The sequence below is a fragment of the Nothobranchius furzeri genome, chromosome 8 (genome assembly GCF_043380555.1).
Source record: "Nothobranchius furzeri strain GRZ-AD chromosome 8, NfurGRZ-RIMD1, whole genome shotgun sequence".
Taxonomy (NCBI): domain Eukaryota; kingdom Metazoa; phylum Chordata; class Actinopteri; order Cyprinodontiformes; family Nothobranchiidae; genus Nothobranchius; species Nothobranchius furzeri.
Genome location: NC_091748.1, coordinates 41,507,595 through 41,528,332, shown reverse-complemented (window position 1 = coordinate 41,528,332; position 20,738 = coordinate 41,507,595). Strand labels below are relative to the sequence as shown.

The window sequence follows — 20,738 nt, the reverse complement described above, 5'->3', positions numbered from 1 at the left end:
GTAGACGACATACTGGAAATCATACTAAAAGGTCAAACAGAAACACTAACACAACACTTGAAGAACATTGACGACACGGGCAACATAAAATTCACTTATGAGTCAGAAACAGAAGGCAGCATAGCATTTATGGACATGAAAATCACCAGGCAGACCGACGGGACCCTAAACATAAACACATACAGGAAACCAACACACACAGACCAATATCTATCATGGACATCAGAACACCCCACCATACACAACATGTCAGTAATCAGAACATTATATCACCGAGCAAACATGGTAACAGAAGAGAGAGACCGTAAACAAGAGGACAAACACATACAACACGCTTTAAAGACCTGCAGATACCCGACATGGGCAATAAACAAAGGAAAACAACAAACAAAAACAGAAAGAAAAGAACAACCAAAGCAAAGAACCAGAAACCCAGAAAGACAAGAACCAGAACCAGTGATAACCCTACCATACATCAGAGGCATAACGGAAAAAATAAGAGCAACAATGAAAAAACACAACATAAACACACCAACAAAGCCATACACAACAGTTAGAAACAGACTAGTGCACCCAAAAGACAAAATATCAGCTGGACTTAAATGTGGAGTCATCTACGAAATCCCATGCAAAATATGCAATAAAACATACGTAGGAGAACCCGGACGCCAACTCAACACACGGACAATAGAACATAGAAAGGAGTGTGAGAAAGAGGCAAATCGAAAACACACAAGAGCAGCAAAAGAAGAAGCAGAAAGCACAATAAAGAAGTCAGCCGTAACAGATCACTGCACAAGAGAAAACCATATAATGGACTGGGACAGCACACGGATCATAAACACCGAACAACATAAATACAAAAGATGGATAACAGAAGCTGTCGAGATAAGGAGACGTGGATGTGGGACCATGAACAGAGACGATGGAGTTTACTCGTTGGATCGTGAATGGGACTGCATCATCGGAGAGGGGAGAGCGGGCAGTAGAGGGCGACAACGTCCTCTGCTGCCCGCGGATAAACGGAGAAGGAAGTGACGCGCCACCATCAGCGTCAGCCTGAAGAAGTTTGCAGCCGCAAACGAAACGTTGCAGGTAAATAAAACCTTTCTGTGTTTTAAAAAGAACTAAAAGATGGAATTAGGTATGGTCTTTGTTCTGAACTTCTTGATTTTTTCCCTCATTTCCATTTCCCCACACAGTGATAAAAGTCTGGTTTGCTGTAGTTCCGTCCACTGTCTGAACACAATCTGTCCTTTTTCCTTGCAGGGGTGAAAAAAAACCTGCTGGTGAGAAGTTGGATGAGAAGGAGCTGAAAAAGGAGAAGCACCGGCTGGAAAGGGAGAAGAAGGAGCTGAAGGAGAAAAGGGAGAGGGAGAAGAAAGAGCAGAAAGAAAGAGAGAAGAAGGAGCTTGAGATGAAGAAGAAATTCAAAGTGAGTACTGTTATTCTGACAGGACATGGAGGTATGCGAGGTGGAGGAGGGTGGGGTGTTTACACAGACATACAAACCTGTCAGGATTCATTCCTTACTGGACGAGCTGAGAGCAATGTGTGCAAGCAGAATCTGGGTAAACAATCGCTCCATTATTGCCAATTGTTGTGAAAGAAAATCCGTTTTTAGCTCTTTCAGCATTATTTTCTGACACAGTTTGGGTTTTGTGATTCCCATCATACAGTTTTGTTTTCTGAAAGTTAAGAAGTGTCTAAACTCTTCCTGCTGCTGAGTATTAATGCCACGTACAGTTAGGAAATCATCAGCACGGTGTCAGAGCTCCGTGGTGAGCGCTTCAGTCAGTGTCTGTTGAGTTTCCACTAACAAAGTCAAAAGAGTTGCATTTTCTCCTAATGACTGAAACCTGGTTTAGAACCAGTCCTGTCTCTCCACACTCCGGAAATTACTCTTCCTCTTTTATACAAAGTCTCTTTTTGTTTCCAGGTAATACGCAGGCCTCCCCATCTTTTTGTAGTTTTTGTTAAACATTCTCTGATTTTAAAGGTGCATTATGTAGAAATGAAGTAAAAATGACATCTTGTGGTAAAATTTGGTAACTGCAACCACTTTAAACAACTCTGGAACTTTTTGCCGACCGTCATCAACTTACAATTGTCGGCGCTGCAGCATTAGCTCGCAGGGGACACGACAACCCCCACACGTACTGATGGTAAACAGTTGTTACGTCCCTCCTTTCTTTGTTCTGACAGGACAAAAACTGACTATCCCCACAGCCTGCTGGATGTGAAATATGTTTCAGTGTAACCTTCCTTCCAAAAGGTGCACCTTTAAAAGCTGATTTTAGTTTTGTGTTCATAAATGTGTCTGTAGTCATTTTTCCTTTTTATTCCTGTTTGGACAAGTGTTCCACGCAGGAAAAACAATAATCTACAGAAAACTAATTAATCTGTTTTATTTGTGGCTCAGATGCTGCCAATAACTTCATTTGGACTACATAACCCAGGGCACGTCCTGTTACTGCAACCAAGGTTACACTAGAATATTTAAAAATCAACACAAACAGTAGGGCTGCACGAGTGATTCATTAAAACAGCTCTTCATCAGATCTGTTTAGTTGTTACTCACAGGAATAATCTGCCATGCAGTAGGTTTACTTCACTTGGACTCTTGCTACTTTGTGTATCTGAAGAGAAAGTTCCTAAATAAAAGGAATAAATAGAAAAGTGACGTGCTGTTGACTTGAAATCAAACTGGATTGAGCTTGTCAGATTGGGATTTGAGTAGTTTGGAGGTATGGTGAACAACCCACAGCCATGTTCTTGTGAGCTAAATAGTGACTGTTTGCAGGGCCTAATGCTTTACTAGCAACTGTTAATGTCCACACGACAGTTTGGAGCTACAGGAAAAAAAACTTTTCATGCTAATCTGTAACTTGGGTTCTTTTATTATGGAAGTCTAAAAATGTGTAAATCCAATGAGTTTTATCTGCTCCATTCATGATGTGTGGAGATATATATATATATATATATATATATATATATATATATATATATATATATATATATATATGTGTGTGTGTGTGTATATATATATGTTTTTGGTTATAACAACAAAGTTTTATATCCAAGCAACACAACAACAAAAATTACAAGCACAACAGGAATAGGCAGAAGCAATGCGTATTTTAGCCACCAGCTGTTTTCTATCTAAATCAAATAACCTATATACAGTTTTTTTACCTTCAGGGTCAATGCAACCATTTCAATCATTCCTGCTCTGTGATGAAAGTCAAAAGAGAAATTATTTTGGATATTGTACCTGACTCAAAGGTGGGGGGAGTTCAGCCATGTTGCTTCTGCCATTTTCCCTCTGCTGGTTTGGCTGGGCTGGTCTCAGGGGGCTTTAGGGATGTTTCGATGTTCCCACTAGACAGATCATCTGCTGCTGTGGCCCCCAGACTCTGGACCTCTCTCCCCCTGAGCCTGAGATCAGTGGACTCAGTGGTCTCCTTTAAAAAGCAGCTGAAAACTCACCTGTTCAAGCTGGATTAGGCGTAACCTTTGGTTCATTCTTCATCACCACACTCTCCTGATTTAGCTCTTTCTACCAACTCTGCCTTTCCCAGGATCCACTGATTACCTCTTTCTTACTCATTTTCTCTTTCCCCTTCCTCACATTTGTAATCACAAATTTTTACTTCTTCCAATTTCATGATTAAAAAAATCCATTTAAATATCCTTTTTATTTAGAAATTTTTGAAGAAGAAGAAAATATCATTTCTATAGCGCCTCTCAAGATAAAAATCACAAAAACAAAAAATGTAAAAATATAAAAAATAATTTAGAAAATGGTTAAACATATATTTAAAATGAGCAAAAAATAGACAATTGTGATTAAAAAATGTTAAGAAAGAGAGAGAGTGAACAGGAAAGAGGGAAGTCAGTGGATCCTGAGGTGGGGAGAGCAGAATAAAGAGAGAGGGGTGAAGCACCTTATAATGTTTTATATTCAGAAGCACAATATAAAAGATAGTTTCTTCCTCTTCTTCACTATCAGATGCAGTACTGGGGAGCCTGGCCCATGTTGCTATGCAACATATTACATTAAATGGAGGAGGAGGCCTGAGGTTTCAACTTTCCAGCACCTACAATGCAGCTCTGAACACTTTCAGTCTAGGTCACACCCTCCTGCATCTAATCAACACGACAATTCCCAAACAATAGAGGCTAATGACTCATCGGGGGTAGAGAGGAGGGGTATTTATAGGTAGTTTCTGTGGTTAAGCAACAACAGACAGCTACTGTTTATAAGCTTGACTTCCATATTCCAGTTAGAATCAGTGTTGCCAGATGTACGATAATTATCGTATTTGTGCCATAATTTTGGGCTCTGTACGATGTACGATCAATAGTTTCAAAAATCCTCAAATGTACGATAATTTCACATTGCATCTAGTAACACCGTCTTTTGCTGTGGCATTCCCAAGTCAATTACATAAATTTAAACTGTTCTGAAGTCAGATTTCACCTCAGTGCTTACAGGTTTATGCTATTGTGTCTATTACAAAAACTGACTCTGGATCTGTACTATAAATAGCCCAATCACATCGATAGGGCCTACTCTCGCGAGAAACTGTAAGGTTAGATAATGATGCCAATTCCTCATATTGGAGTGAGAAGTCGTTTATAGAACGTTGTAATTTATAATGTACGATAATTTGTACTGAAAAACGATAATTTAGGCCTCTCTGTACGATATTGTGGGATTTTGGATCTGGCAACACTGGTTAGAATTGACAAAGCTCCTCAGATGAGAAGCGAAACGTCTTCAAGAAACCAAAGAAGTCCAGTTGCCTTCATCTGAACCCTTTGGATTGCCGTGACCTGGATGCCTGAGAACCTTCACCAGCGTGTACAACAAGTTCCTGGCAGATAACTTGGGCTGCCGGTGGCTTCATGGACTGATCTTGTCTATAGGCTACTTGGACACCGTCACCACTCTGCTCAAAAACACACTTACAAATACAGAACTTACTACACACAACATACGGATAAAAACCCACAGAAACAAACACAGCGAAGCTCAGTGGCACAGACACACGTAGGTGAAGACCTAAACCACACACACAGATAATTATTCATGCATCAGATCAAACACACATTGTTTACCAACGTGTCTCTCCTGCTTTGTTCCCATTAGGATTGCCATTACCCTAGTAGGAGTTTTTAGACTCTCGCGCCAAAGTAAATCTGCTTTCACAGTAAAGTACTCAGATCCTTCATTCTATCTGTCTAAAACATATAAACAAGTAAAAAATAAACACGCAATAGACGTGAGATCTCTGTTACAACGTGCTGTCGTGTCCTTGAGCAAGACACTTAACACACCATGCCTGGTGGGGGTGGTCGGAGGGACTGTGGCATCCGTGTTCAGTAGGCCTCGCCTCCATCAGTGCACCACCGGGCAGCTGTAGCTACATCATAGCTCATCCCCACCAGTGAGTGAATGACTGATTGTGTTGTAAAGCGTCTTGGGGGGTTCTAGGACTCTAGAATACGCTTTATTAAATGCAGGCCATTTAAAGCTAAATTAATAAAAACTGTCTTGATCAGAACACGATCCAAGTTTTGAGAATGGTTCAAGACATCCTTAGTTTAGTCCTCTTTAACCAGTTTAGACCAGCGGCGTTAAACCGAGACAGAAAAGGCTTTCCTCACATTATTGTTGCTCATTATATCTTGATATGAGATGTTTACTTTGTTTTCATCTATTACGAAATGTTTGACTGAATTAATAACTGTTCAGAACCGATGCTTTCCTGTTGGTTTCAGACCTGAATTATTTAACTAGCTTTTTACCGAGGGTGTAAGTTTCCATGAAACACATCTTTTTTTAAAAATCCGTTTGGTAGAATTACACGTGTAGAGCCTTGCTGCTGTGTGTGGTAGGTGACAGGACAGGAGGAAGCCATGTACCAGGCAAAAGTGACTGAAACATCGAAGGGCCGTAGGCACAATTTGCCCATCAAGAGTGGCGATGTTGTCAGCATCATCCGAACAACCGACTGCCCCAAGGGGAAGTGGCTGGCCCGGGACAACAAGAACAACTGTGAGTTGAATTCTCGGGACATCATTCTCACTGTATGTATTCTGATTACTCTTGACAAGTAACTGGGATGCATAAATCTGTGACGGTCTTATCAGACGGATACGTTTCTGTGAAACGCGTGAATCTGGACGTCAAGGAGATGTTAGAGATGGGGAAGAAAGCAGCCCGTAACAGCACCGTCATCGAATCTGGAGATACCAGCAAAGGCAACTGGTGTGTTTCCTCCCAGTACATAACCTAAACATGATACTGGTCAGGCAAACATGCCACACACATGCGTGTTCTCAGTCACTGATTTGTTGATTGTCTTCTTGTCAGGAATTCAAATGACTTCCATCCAGAAAGCTGTAAGTTTTTCCAGTCTGTAGCTAGGATCAATGAAATCCGTCAGCAGCTGTTTGAAACCAGCTGCTTCATTCTGGTCGTGATGTGTTCAGTTACAGACGACAGCGAGGAGTGGACCTGTGAGGACGATGATCTCCTCACTCCTACTGATTATCTCCTCACTCCTACTGCAGAAGCCGACCAGTTTGCTTCAGAGTATGTAACCCAATGTCAGCCCGAAGTCCAGATGTCATTTCACACGACTTATGAACCTTTACAAAAGTGTCCCCGGTTCTTGTTTGTAAACATTTTCTTTTCCCTTTCCTCTTCAGGAGACACAACAAGGCTCTCTCCATGCCAGTTATGGGTAAGACATCCAAAAAACACACAGCTGTGGGCAGCTCACACACACTTACCCTAGGCATGATTGACCTATTAGTTTTAAAGCTTTTAATTGTTGATTTGAATCATTCTTTTTCCAGGAAGTTTACACCTTAAAACTTCGTTTATCTTAACAAGGATTTGTTGCACAAATTGGAATTTTCTCTCAACTTCATCGTTAACATTAAACACAGAGGCTCAGACATATACACACCCCACTGCCGGATGACCCTTGGCCCAGTTCACATGGCAGGATAATCGTGCTGAGCTTTTACTAGCCCCATCCTTTCCGATAATCTTAAAAGTTGCATATGATTACCATAATGGCTCTAAAGATAATCTTATCAAATAATTCTACAGTGTGTGGTGTTTTACGAGTGCTCTGGTCTGCTCGGATGGATGTCGGGACAGCTCCGATCACAAATCTTGGCTTTGAAACATGTTGGATTGCCTTGTTCTGATTTTTGGGGGCAAACAAACGTACTGCCAGTTGAATGTGGCATTTAGCCAACCAGACAGCGAGGTAACAGAAGCACTCAGCATGCTCCTCTCCCACCATGTTTGTTTGCTTTAAAGTCACGTCTTACGAGATTTCTCGTCTGAGCTGGGAAAGTCCATGAATAAACGCGGATCGTTAATGGCCTAAATGACTTGTACAGTGCGTTCTTAGGATTCTAAACCCCCCAAGGCGCTTCACAATACAATCTGTCATCTACACATTCACACGCTGGTGGTGATGAGCTACATTGTAGCTACAGCTGCCCTGGGGCGCACTGACAGAGGTGAGACCTGCCGAGCGCTGGTGCCACCGGTCCCTCTGACCACCACCAACAGGCAAGGTGGGTTAAGTGTCTTGCCCAAGGACACAACAGCAGCATTTTCTGACAGGAGCCAGGATTGAACCTGCAACCTTCCAATTTCAGGACAACCCTCTCTACCTCCTGAGCTACTGCTGTCCCTGTTGTGTGTAATTTTTGCCAAGTTGCTGCTCACCACACCCAGTAGGACCAAAACTGGTATATCAGTGATTTTTTTATCACTACGTGTGTGCGGTCTCTCATGCTTTGAAAATTGGGCGACTTTTTTAAAATCCTGCTGCGTGAACCAGGCTTAAACACCAAATTCTACCAAGTTAATAGACTTTCTTTACACTGGTTGTTTTCCTGCAGACTTAAGTTTTAATGTTTATTTGGGGTGTTAACGGTTAAATTGTCCAGTTGGAACACCCAATCGTTTTCCTTTTTCAAGCATTGAGCTGATTTTTTTCAGTAGACTTTAAAAACTAGTTAGTCGTTCTTTACTATCCCACTCTGTGCAGTGCACCATCACCATAGCGTGGTGCTTTTGTGGCAAGGTGGAGAAACGAGGGCCCGGGTGAGAGTCATGTGCGCCAACCAGTCAGCCAAAGGGACATCCCTGTGGCCAAGTAGCCAGGGCGCATGATCCATCGTGATACAGTGACAGGATGCTCACACTTTCACCACCTTGCTTAATGGGTGCTTCAGCATACTTTGGGTTGAAAACATTACCTTCATTTCCTCAAACATACTCAAGTCACTCAGGTCACTTGTTGTCTCTTCCCTGCAAACAGTCAGCGTCGCATGCACGTGCAGATCATGTCTATATTGTGTCTGTCGGTCCAGACCACGTCTGTAGGACATCCAAACTAGGTCTTTGCACAGTGAGTTTGACCATGAGATGTTTCTCCAGACAGCTTGTCAATGTGAGAAACTGTAAATTTCTGTGTTTTTGGTCCTCTTAAACCATAGTGATGTAAAAGTGATGCTGGTCTTCCAGCAGGTTTCAGTTCATGGTAGGTTTGAGCCTTGGTGGTTTGCCAGTTTCTTAACACTCTAATCAGTTTCCTTTAATCTGAGGGTGATGGATGAATCAGTTTAATAAGGGATGTCAAATGAATCATTTTTATGTTAGCAAAAAGAAGCTATCAGCTGAAGAGAATCACAATGGCTGTATCAAATTAAAAGAAAAGAAAGAACATCCTCAATAGCACCCAATTCCTGTTTTTAAGAATCATTTAAGTTGTATTCATTGAATCATTCAAAGTCAAAGTCATTTATTGTCATTTCTACCACATGTGCAGGACATACAGAGGTACGAAATTGAGTTTCAGTACACACAATTCAAAGATCAGACATACATGGGTAAGACACATGACAAGAATTGGTGACTGCGGTCATTCGCAACATGAGTCGCGCTACCTTAATAGATAGATGAAAAGGGTGTTACATGAGGATAATTGGGGGTAAGGTAAAAAAAGGCATAGCAGAGTTAGACCCAGCGGGGAGTAACTCTATTATACAAAAAAACTCCTTTAACATGGAAGCACAAACAGCACAGATACAACATCAGAGTCTGATGGGGAGGCGGGGATGGGCGGGATCCTGAAGCCTCCAATGGGAGCTGCCACTGCGGCGCATCGACCAGCTGCAGACCAACAGGTGGGAGGGAGAGATAAGGACCAGAGAGCACATTGAGTTTCCCGCAGACGTCTCAATGTGAAGGAAGAGGGTGAAGGTCGGGACACAGCATCTGTCGGCATTCCTCCTTTCGTGAGGGTGTGTTGAACAGCCTTGAGAGGCTGCTATGGCGTCAGATAAGGGATAAACATGGCTTTGTTTGGGGCAGGCAGAGATAATTTTCCTCTCCGCCTTGGTGTCTCTAAGTGGTCATTCATGTCCACCAGTGAGCTAATTTTACATTCTAAACATTCCCACATCGTCCGGCGACCCTCTCCGAGATGACATCCATCTTGCGTACTAATACAGGCAACGCCGCGAGGACATAGTCCAGCTTACGGTTCACCTCGAGTAACGTCCCAGTCTGTGAGGTCACCGCACGAGCGGCACATTCCATGGGCGCGGGTCGCACTCCAATCGCTCCCGTCTTCCCAAATTTCCAGAAAACCAGATATCCTCCCACTCCAATCAGAAGAAATCCAGTGATCATCAGGCCGAATATCCACAAATCTTCCACGTCCTCGATGGACAGCTGAGAGAGGCACACGATTCGTCAGACCTCCCAAGAATCGAGTGCATATCCCGCTGCGAATGTCCCCTCGGGACAGGTGGGAGCCCCCTTCTCCGTTCTCATCGTAGAAAAAATTTTGTCAATCGCGTTGAATGACCAGTTAATTAAGTCCACCCTGAAAAGAATTTTCCAGGTCCATCATTAAAATCCAGGACGATAACGATCTTCACACCCATGCTGAGTGTAACCAACTTTTGATCATGGTTGTAAATTTCCTGTCAGTTTTTTTCAGTTTCCTTTTCATTAATAGATTTCTGTTAAAACAACCTTAAATGACCCTTTTCATCGGACATTGAATGAAAACGAAACAGCATTTTTAAAAATGTCTGTTTCCTGAAACTAAATGAATATTCTAAACTTTTGTTGCGTCACTTCCATCTTACAGTAAATCATGAGCTGAACCAGTGAAGGCAACGTGACACATCTGTGGGATATGTTCATTTCCTCCTTGTCTTATTGTCATGGGAATGTGCAGATTTAATCTGGTAAATTAAATCCACGCAGCACATGAATACCTGGGATATCAGCAGTTTGACTGGATACATGAATGATGTGGTGAACAATGGTTTCCACATGAAATACATTACTGCAGCCTGAACTTCTGCAGGTAGAGCCAGTCTACTCCTCAGTGAACAGAATAAAATGTGTTTATTTGACACATTTTCTCGTGTATCTGGCTTACTGATGCTCCTTAGATAAGCTTATATTCAGATTTTGAAACAGCACACCCAAGTCTTTGTGTTCATACTAAAAATCTGTCTTTTGTAAAACATTTAAATGCTTTATGAGTAATTTCTTTAATTATTTATCAGTCTAAAATTATTTAAAAATGAAATTAATTTATTAACTGACCTTAGGTTTAGTTAATGGGGACAAATTACTTTAAAAGTATTATTTCATATTATTTTTCTTCTTGCAATAGCATTTCATACACATTTACTGATTTTAGTGTTACTTTATTAACCATTATGAGCCAACAGCCTCCAAACCACTTAAGTTCAGAAAATGTCGTGTCTTACAAAATCTACTGTTTGTACAGAGTCCAGGTAATATTCATTTATGTGGTTATTTCCAAATGTTGTGATGCAAGAGAACATGTGCATGCATGAAAGTTGTTCTTTTTAATCCAGCACAAAAGCTTCAGGGTTTGAGAATGTTGTGACCTACATCTGCAGCGATATCAAAGCTTCTAAAACCAATAAAACATTTTGTTGTGCTTTTAAAGGACCTCAGAGCTGAATATTGTAAATGCTGAGTCATTGCTCTGAGACTCAGAAAGACATGAATCTGAAACTGAGAACGTGGCTACAGGTTTGGGGTTTTATGATCTGAGAAAACTTTTGTATTTTATGCTATATTTGTATAATTTTACAGGAGTTGAGGACCTTTCCATAAACCACCAGCACAGTGACATGGGTGACGGTGACCAGACCCAGTGAGTTCCACTAGTTTCACTTGTTAATAAGCAGCGTGGAGAAAAATACTCAAGTGTGCTTGTTTTCTATCAGGACAAAACCAGAAGCACTTCAGAAGTTGTCAACATTTTTAAATACACACAAATCTGCAAATGCATCTGAGAGGTAGCTACCACACAGTTACTCTTTTACTCTAGTTACAAGATAAGATGTATTCACCTGTTTCCTTCTTGTTTAGCAGCCATCCCGAACCAGAGACAAGTAAGTCAAGTTTACTAAATACGTGTGTGTGTGTGTGTGTGCGCGCGTGTGTGTGTGTGTGTGTGTGTACTTCATTGATTATATCGATTTTGGTTCCACTGCAGGTCCCATATCCGAGCAGGAAGAAGTGGTTTCTGAGTAAGTAGATGAAGACACACACACACACACACACACACACACACACACACACACACACACACACACACACACACACACACACACGCGCACACACACACACACACACACACACACACACACACACACACACACACACACACACACACACACACACACACACACACAGAGGGAGAGAGAGAGAGAGAAATGTTAAGCATGTTGTTCTACCTGTAGATTCACATGTCGCCTTCCTATTTTGGCCTGGAAAGGCTTGCCGAGCATGAAAGCATGAACGAAGGGAGTGTATTGTTGTGTGTGTTTAGGAGAAAGCAGGGAGGATTAAAAATTCAGTCTTGGGGTAAAGCAAAGAAAGGCTTGAGTGCTGCTTGGATAATGTCTAGCGTTAAAAAGGGATTCCACCCTCATCAGTAGTCTGGTCAGTGTCAGGGAAACATGGCAGCATCTAAAGTGTAGGCTTCTGTGGAAATGGTAAAAAAAAAGACTGAATTGTTTTTGTTACCACAAAATGATGAATGAACAATACAGGGCAGTGAAAACACACACCGCCAGGCTGTCGGACAGCTTTTATGCTAGAGCCACCACTGAACTGAATGCTGCTGCTAGGAGGTCCCACTAACAGGGACCACAGCACTTTTACATCTAGCTAGTTACTCCTGACACCTTACCATGTCACTGTTTATATTTGTTTACTTAATATTTCTCTTCATGATTTGATTTGGCTTATTACCATATTTACATTTATATTTACACTGGTGCACCTTAAACTGACAAATGTGCAAATAAAGCATGCACACGTACGTGTGTGTGTGCGCGCGCGCGTACGTACGTGCGTGACATCCATTTTAGCCATGTTTACTTATATCTCACCATCTTCTTAAGAGAGCTGTCTTTAAGTGAGTGCAAAGACAATGTCATTGAAGACATGTACAATGACAATAACATGATCTTGATTCTTGACGAAAGGAGGGCGGGGGGGGGGGGGGGGGTATGCGTGTGTTTTGTTGTTTGTTTGTTAGCAAAATACCTCATCGACCGCTTGACGCATTTCTTTAAAACTCTCAGAAATTCTTCACCAGATGTAGATCTACAGCTGATTACCTCATGGAGTCGCCCAAACTGAGTCAGCCACCTCATCCAACAGACTAGGGAAAGCAGAACATGACCACAGCTCGGTCAGATTTTGGGCTAACGTCTGATTAAGTAGTAGTTACGGGTTAACCCATTTAACACTTTGGATGCTTACTGATTAGCTATTAACTCTGTCAAGTGGTTCTCGAGGGGTTTAGTCGACAGGCAAACACATTCCAATGAAACTTTCAAAAAGTAATCCTTAGATGTGCAACAGATAGACTTTCAGAGTCGACCAGTACAAGACGACGGCCCCAGCCAGCTGAACTTAGCAAACAATCATCTAATGGTTGTTAAGCTGTGTGGTCTGAGAATCCTCCATGTAATGCAAATCTGAACACATTGCATGATGCTATTTTTAAGATTTGACCGAAACAGCTCAAACTTCCTTTCTTATAAGACCTTAGATCAAACCCCTGGTGTGAAAGGTGGTGAGCCTTTCAGTAACGTTGTCTGTTTTTATAGGCCGGAGGGCAGCTCACTACAGGAAGAAGAGTTTGATCCCACAGCGGTTATTTTACCGCCTCCTGACCAGTACGCTGATACCACGGTGGAGTGATCACTGTGAGGTGAGGATGAATCATCTGAACATTTCCTTGTCCATCACTGTTTTCCAGCCGTGCTCACACTATTTCCTTTATTTTTCTGTCTGTAGAAGCCAAACCAAACCCATCCAGCACTGAAAAGGATTTGTCAGTGGTTTCGATCCGTGGCAAGCATCAGTCTCCTGATACTCTGACAACTACACCTGCTTGACTTTGAACTCATTTATCAAACGACTGCATTTCTGGATTAATGTAATGATTTGCAATGAGCAAACTTCATCTAAGCAGCTGAAAACTCTCCCTTCCATGACCCGAAGCAGTCGGTGAGGATCAGACTGGTGAGCTCTGAACTTTGAACTCTGGAACAAGATGAACTGCCTTTCCTAGCAAGATCTTATCTTGTGGAGAAAATATCAGGCTTCTGTAAAATATCTCTAAATAATTGTAAAGGTTGAAAGCAAAACTCCAGAATACAGCCTACAGAGGAAAATCCGCTAAATCTAACTGTCACGACTGGATTATAGTTCGGATAAGCGAACAAGTCTGAATCTCTATTTTTGTATAAAAAAGGTTGCGTACAAAAGGAGGATTACTTCTATCATACGCTTCAGCGTGAGACTAATCTGTGTGAGAAAACAGCTCGTTTCTAGATTTTTGGTAACTTTTATTGACAAATGCATGGATTATGTTTTATTTTCAAATTATCTTTAATGGATTAAAAAAAGAAATATTTCGTCTAAGATCAACATCTCAGATGTGCTAAAGTAAGTAAATCATTTTGCTTTAGCTGCTTATAACCTGGAGGGAAACAATGAGCTTTATTTTCTTTCATTTGTTATTGTTTACAGGTATTGTTTACCTCAGACTCTTTCTTATAAGCTGTTGTACACAAATGTAAGGTGAGGCGATCCTCTGTGTGTATAAAAACTCTAAATTGGGAAAAAAAGGACAAACCAGAAATGTTGATTTATAAATTTGTTTACTGTTTTTCAATAAATACTCATTTAAGTGCAAATCCTAACAGCAACATCATGCAGTGCATAACGAGAATTGCAAATCAGAGACACAAAGACAGGTAGAGACACCTCAAACATGCACACACACACACACACACTTGATCACAGTGACCAACCAGATATCTCACACACAACACTGATTGGGGTGTTTAAGGTTCCCTTAACCTCTCTACAGATAAACGCAGCCTTGCTCTCTGCACTTTGGTACACTTAAAAACTCAGTATTTCATTCAGCAGGCACGTAGTTCTGCTCTACATAGTTAACATGACTAACATGCCACTGGAGGTTGCATATAGCTGTAACACACCCAACAGCAAACACTGTTTATCTTGGATTTGATCCAATCTGAGCCCAGACTCCTGCAGGAGGGTACCGTGTTGTGGTGCGCAGCAGGACCAGGGACCGATGCGTAAGGGGCAGGATTAGCTCCTGAACAAATCTGCCCAGTGCACCACAGGTGAGTTTCAGAAGACAGTGAGATACAGTCGAGTTTTGGTGTTCATGCAAATAAAAACATACATGACGTAGAGTCTCTGTTGAGCATCAAAGGAGAATTTCACTTCATCCTTTTGGACCAAAGACTAGTAATTACAGGTCGACTGATATTGCCGATGCCGATCTGTAGGAGACGTGGTCAGCTGATAGTCAATATGTACCGCCAATTTTTATGGGCCGATTTTCATGGCCAAAATCTAGTATTTCCGGCCTATTTTTCATGCTAAAATGTCACTAATAATATTAGTTTATGCACAAAATTTCTGAAGCTGAATGAGTTTTTGAACTCTGAATTTAACTAACTGTTGTATCTGAACTTTGTGCACTGCTCAGTGTTTGTTTATTTATTTAGCAGACGCTTTTATTCAAAGCGACTTACAATTTATAACCTGCAGGGCATGTTATGATCCGTGGGGGAAACCGGAGTACCCGGAGGAAACCCACCCATGCACGGGGAGAACACGCAACTCCACGCAGAAAGGCCGCAGCCGAGTTTCGAACCTGCAACCTTCGTGCTGCGAGGCACCAGTGCTAACCACTGCGCCACCATGCAGCCCAAAGTCAGTTTTAAAGTCAGACACCTAAATAAAGTTAATGTAGAGTATTTATTACGCTGATATTATTAGTTTATTACGCTGATATTATTAGTTTATTACGCTGATATTATTAGTTTATTACGCTGATATTATTAGTTTATTACACTGATATTACTAGTAAAGGTAAAGTTCCAGGCTGCCTGAGGATGTGCTTGACTTTAAATCGGCTTTACTAAGGACAGATATCGGCTGATGCTGATGTATAGAAACCGGAAAATATCGGCCGACCAATATATCGTCTACCCCTACTGGTAATGATGAAGTTGGTGATGGTGGTGCGTGTGTGTGTGTGTGTGTGTGTGCTTCAGGAGCGCTGACGCATCTGTGTAATGGAAACATTTTGTTGCTGAATATCGTCGTAGATGTGCAATTATAACTCAAAGCTACGTAAATACCTTAGTGACTAGTGTGTACGCCAGTGTCTTTGAATTGGATTTCAGATCAGTAGAAAAAACTTGCAAACTAAGCACAGCTCCACTGCGTCACTTTAAAAAGAAGCCATTATAGTTATTGGTGGTGGCTACACGTCCGCACGGTGGCAGTTCTGTTTACAGCATGTGGAGTACTCTCCAGCAGACATTACAAGGCGGCTACGGCACAAACCCAAACGTGAAAACATGGACGAGGAGCTTATAAAAGCTACTTGATTACAGTATTGATAACTTTTAAGTACCAAGGCGGCTGTGGCTACATAGCAGCGTACCATTACCGACAGTGTGTGACTGTGAGAGTGCACGAATAATGGAAAGCGCTTTGGGTGTCTTGAAATGCGCTATATAAATCCAAAGCATTATTATTATTATTATTGATCTTAAAATATTCCAATAAATGGCGAACTCACTCATTTTTAATTATTTAGAGTCAAAAAAAGACAACGGCAAATCTGATTGCATGTAAACAAAAGTCACTTTCCGCTTCCTGTTTTCAAGTCCCGCGTGATGTTGTGACTATCGCGTGATTTCCCAAGAAGCGTTCAGCGGCATAGCGAGTCCTGTGTGACCATCTGACTTCCTGAAACTGGCGCTTCTGTGGCACAGCACATCTGCCATCTATGTTCCCCTGGCTTAAGGGTGCAATATGTAAGAATGAAGTAAGAATGACATCCTTTGGTTAAATTTGCTTAGTGCAGTCCATTTCCAATCAAGCCAGTCACTTTCTCACTATCATTCCATGAGTTGTGTGGCTGTTGCCAGCTCTGGATCAGCACTAGAAGATTCTAGATGAATCACACATACTAAGTTGATCAGTAGATAAATACATGTCACTGTAGTGCTGAGTTGTTGGTAACTGAAAACGTAGCATGAGGTGTTTTTAGAGCGGCCTATTTCTTTCTCATTCATCTTTAGCATTGTTATGTCAACATTAGCCTCTAGCCTTCTTTACCCGACATTAGAATAAACAAAAAGATGTCGTGGCTTCTTAGGGATACAAGAAATACCTTCTGGGTTGTTTCTGAGACTGGCTTCAGTTGTACACAAAACGCTGCTGCATTTTGCCGGCCAGTGGCCCATTACAAATGCTATCGCTGCAACATAAAGCCTGATTTATGCTTCTCCGTCTGCCCTGCAAGGGAGAGACGCACATGCATTAGGAGACATTTTGCTCTCGGACTTCTTCGTCACCTGGGGAATGTTGCAAAGCAATTCCCCGCCAGGACAAAAGAGGGTGTAGCACTTTTCTTTGTAATCCTGTCACCATCACACTAATGTATCCAGACCACAATAGTGTATTTACTAGCGCGTTTATATATTTTAGACTTCATAGGGAGCCTAAGTCTCCTCCCTTTCCGGTCGGCTCATGGGTCCCCGGAAGAACGAAAAAATGAGGCTAAAACAGCTATTTTCTAATCCACTTATGCCCTGGATCACACGCGTTGTACTGCAAGTTAAATAAAAATAATGATGTGTTTCGACCCTGCCAGTCATATACTTTGAGATTTATCAGCTTGTAAAAGTTTGTAATGAGCACAGCTACATCGGCACGTCGCATATATAACTTCACCACGTGATCTCCTCTCCCCTAGCATAGCTGCTACTCACCAAACGGTCAGTTTTAAGGTGATTCGTTCCTCCTGTGGGAAGGATTTGAAGTTTGCTGAACTTACAGCCATTTTATCTCTGCTTTTCTCCGTGTCTGCTTTGATGACGTCACTTTCATGAAGGGAATTTGTAGTCCTGGACTTATTTTCACACAAAACCTAAAATAAAATTCACAGACATCATATGTGAAATCCATGGAACATAACAAGTGGAATTAGAAAATTGTGTTGTTAGCCCAATTTGACTTGCGTTCATTTTTTTTATCTTCTGGGGACCTGAGGTCCAGAAGTAGATGGGTGTGACTTAGGCTCCCTACAACATGAACAAATTTGTCCTTCATGCAATCGCCACCTCTAAACCACGCTCCACACCCACATTTCCCGTCGTTTCTGTTCACCAATAAAATGTTTGCTCCGTATTTTTGTACTTCTTCAGTTACGAGTGAATAAATGGTCGTATATTTTTACCGATTAAAAAATTTGGACATGTCTCCGTCACCATCTGTGAGCCTGTCGCAGAGCCCACATAACGGCGCTGCGTGTCGCCGACACAGACAGAGAAGTATACATCAGGCTTTAGCCGGCACAGACTCGGTAATTTATTTACTGTAAAAGTCTAACATATTGTACCTTTAAGCTTTGAACCTACAAAATAAAACTGATGTTGCTAATAATATCTTTTATAGTTTTTTTTTACATCTATTTGTGGATATTTGTTATAGCTGAGTCTAAAATGTACATCCTCTATAGATCCTCCACTTGGTGTTTACTGATCCAACTGTCCATCACTGAGGGACACAGAAACAAACAACCAGTCACACACTCATTCTCATCTAAGGGCTATAGAGTCACCAGTTAGCCTAACAAGGTGCAAACTCACCTCAGAGTGAAAACCAGAGCACCACGGGGAGAAAATGCACAGAAACAACCCAACCAGGGTTTAAACCTGCAGCTGTTTTGCTGCAGGGCAAATGAGGTATCAAAAGCGCCACCATGCAGTCCCTTACCTAAAATAAAAGGAACTAAATCAATGCACAATAAACAAGAACGGAAATGTTGGATGAAATGAAACTTTCTGAACCCTTTTGCCTTGCTTTTAATAATGAAATGAGTGTTAGGGTGTATGCAAATTATGTTTAGTAGGTGATGTAAAAATGGCTTATTCCCTCGTAAAAGCTGCAGACCTCTGCTCCAAGAACAGCCGTTAGCAGCTTGTTAGAGCTCTGGAGGCGGAGATACTACATGATGCTACTGTAGAAAGTTACTTCCTCAGCAGGTAGCATTTAAAACAAAACAAGTTACTTTAGCTACAAGCTACTTGTGAAAGAACAGTATGTGCCCAACACTGTAAAATATGTGTAGTTTCAGCCAAATGACATCAACAGGAGGTCCGATAAAGTTTTTAAACAGTCGTAGTTGACATTAACGCAACCAAACACGCACAGTCACATACTCTAACCATCGTATAGCCCTTAGGCATCTTTCCTGTCATTTTAATTCTACTTATTCGAACAGTGCTGTCTGCTCATTCTAACCCTAGCAATCTGACCACCAGACCACAGAAAAGGCATCATAGAAGAGAAAGGCAAAGGTCCGCACCCTCCACCCAAACACTGATGATGGACAAAAGGCAGCACTCAAGACCAAGCAGAACTTTTCTACAAGTGTTCACCTCCATCAGAAACATTTACAGTAACGTCTGAGTCTGCTCTCAGGAACTCTGAAAACTGCTGAGTTCAGTACGAGTTTTAAAGTGCAGAAAGAAACTAAACAGCTGAAGCATTACACAGCAAAAAAAGATGGCTGACTTCTCTGCTTTTGCCACCTTTTGGCGTTAGTCAGACCAGAAATCTTCCAAACATGTAAAGTAAAGAGACACACGACAACCACGTGACCGTTATTATCTAGATGTGAGAACAAACCGTGGCTCCAGAAACACACTTAAAGTTTCTGTGTGTGAAACATGAACGTGTGACGTTCTCTAAGGCATCTGAGTGTATCTGCTCTCTCTCCGCAGACACACGCCGTCTCACAAACATTACACAAGAAAACATTTGTGTAACAAATAAAACATTTTTCTTTCGGGTGGCCATGTTTTCTACATTTTTTCATAACTCCAAGTCCAAACGGGCTGCTCTTCTCAAAACGATTTCTTCTGCAGCACAACCTGTCTGTTCTTATTCAGCTTTCAATGTCAAATACATGGTCCTGACATCACTTCATGATCATACTGACATCTGAACGTATGAAGTGATGATGAAGTTGGAGGAATGGTGAGATGGTGTGCATCTCCTGCTCTGAATGCTTGTAACACAGGTAGCATCCTGCTGTGGCTCATTAATCTAACTAAACACCCGGGTGAAGTCTGGTAATGCCGTGCTAAAAGGTTATAACTACAGAATATCTCAAAAAATAAAGATGGATCTGATATCTCAATAATAAAAATCTCAATCTGATGCATAACGATGTTATTTGGTATATTTTGCTGACTTTCTCCTCTTTGTAATACAATAATAGAAATATACATGGATACAAAGTTTCTTTACAAACGTAAAACTCTGTGTAGTAATGCTCCTCCCAAACAGCTGACATGGCGATTCAACGTGAGACTGCAGCAAAGCTGAGCTGGGGTCAGCGTTGGGCTGAGCAGGACGTCCTGCTGCTCAGTGTTACGGAGGGGGATGAATCTCAGCAGCTTCTAAAGGGATTTGTGGGTAGAGTGGTGGTGTGCTTGACCACAGCTGACTCTGACCTCACACTGACCTCACTCTGACCTCACTCTGACCTCACTCTGACCTCATCGACAGAGCTGAGTTTTGTTTTACCATCTGTGGTCTGATGCTTGTTCACAAGGAGCTAATTTTCTGCCTTTATTCCCTTTTTGCTCTTGCTGATCTGAGGCTAACACTAATACTGCGTTTCATGTCTCCACTCAGAAGACAACATTTTGAGGGGAGACACAAAGACAAGGTCACACCAAACACCTGCGCTCCCTATACTCCCCACTCACGTCCAGGTTAATGGGATTGTGGAGACCTCAGCGTGCCAGCGTGGTGATCAATCTGGCACACATTTCAAAGAAGTCCATGGTGTGTGACCCCTGACGAGGCGTGAGGAGAGGGGAACAACCAGACAGAGATCCAGGGAGGGAGGAGCTGAGCAGGGGCAGATCGATGGCTGGGCTCGCGGAGTCGATGCTCAGCCTGGGTCTGTGGAGACCTGCTATGGAGCCTGACCTCTGAGGGGTGGACGACCCCGACTTAAAGCCGACTGCCTCCATGATGTCAT

At 41.9% G+C, this 20,738-nt stretch overlaps 2 protein-coding genes across 5 annotated transcripts in view; one reads left to right on the top strand and one right to left on the bottom strand.

Moving 5' to 3' along the window:
• The window catches only part of LOC107393438 (proline-rich protein 36), a 21,809-nt gene extending 7,484 nt beyond the window's left edge, over positions 1-14,325 (top strand). For 2 of the 3 annotated variants that reach the window (XM_015971778.3, XM_015971776.3), the window contains exons 9-20: positions 1,270-1,435; positions 5,905-6,064; positions 6,160-6,277; positions 6,383-6,411; positions 6,502-6,604; positions 6,721-6,755; positions 11,192-11,252; positions 11,326-11,397; positions 11,471-11,493; positions 11,598-11,631; positions 13,225-13,328; positions 13,415-14,325. In XM_015971778.3, coding sequence (XP_015827264.1) covers positions 1,270-1,435; positions 5,905-6,064; positions 6,160-6,277; positions 6,383-6,411; positions 6,502-6,604; positions 6,721-6,755; positions 11,192-11,252; positions 11,326-11,397; positions 11,471-11,493; positions 11,598-11,631; positions 13,225-13,318 — 895 coding nt within the window. In that variant the 3' untranslated portion in view covers positions 13,319-13,328; positions 13,415-14,325. The remainder of the gene's footprint in view (positions 1-1,269; positions 1,436-5,904; positions 6,065-6,159; positions 6,278-6,382; positions 6,412-6,501; positions 6,605-6,720; positions 6,756-11,191; positions 11,253-11,325; positions 11,398-11,470; positions 11,494-11,597; positions 11,632-13,224; positions 13,329-13,414) is intronic. The other variant, XM_015971777.3, reaches the window with a different exon arrangement.
• prkaa2 (protein kinase, AMP-activated, alpha 2 catalytic subunit) overlaps positions 14,267-20,738 on the bottom strand; it is a 36,684-nt gene continuing 30,212 nt past the window's right edge. For both annotated transcript variants that reach the window (XM_015971779.3, XM_015971780.3), the window contains exon 10: positions 14,267-20,738. In XM_015971779.3, the coding sequence (XP_015827265.1) occupies positions 20,488-20,738 (251 nt within the window). In that variant the 3' untranslated portion in view covers positions 14,267-20,487.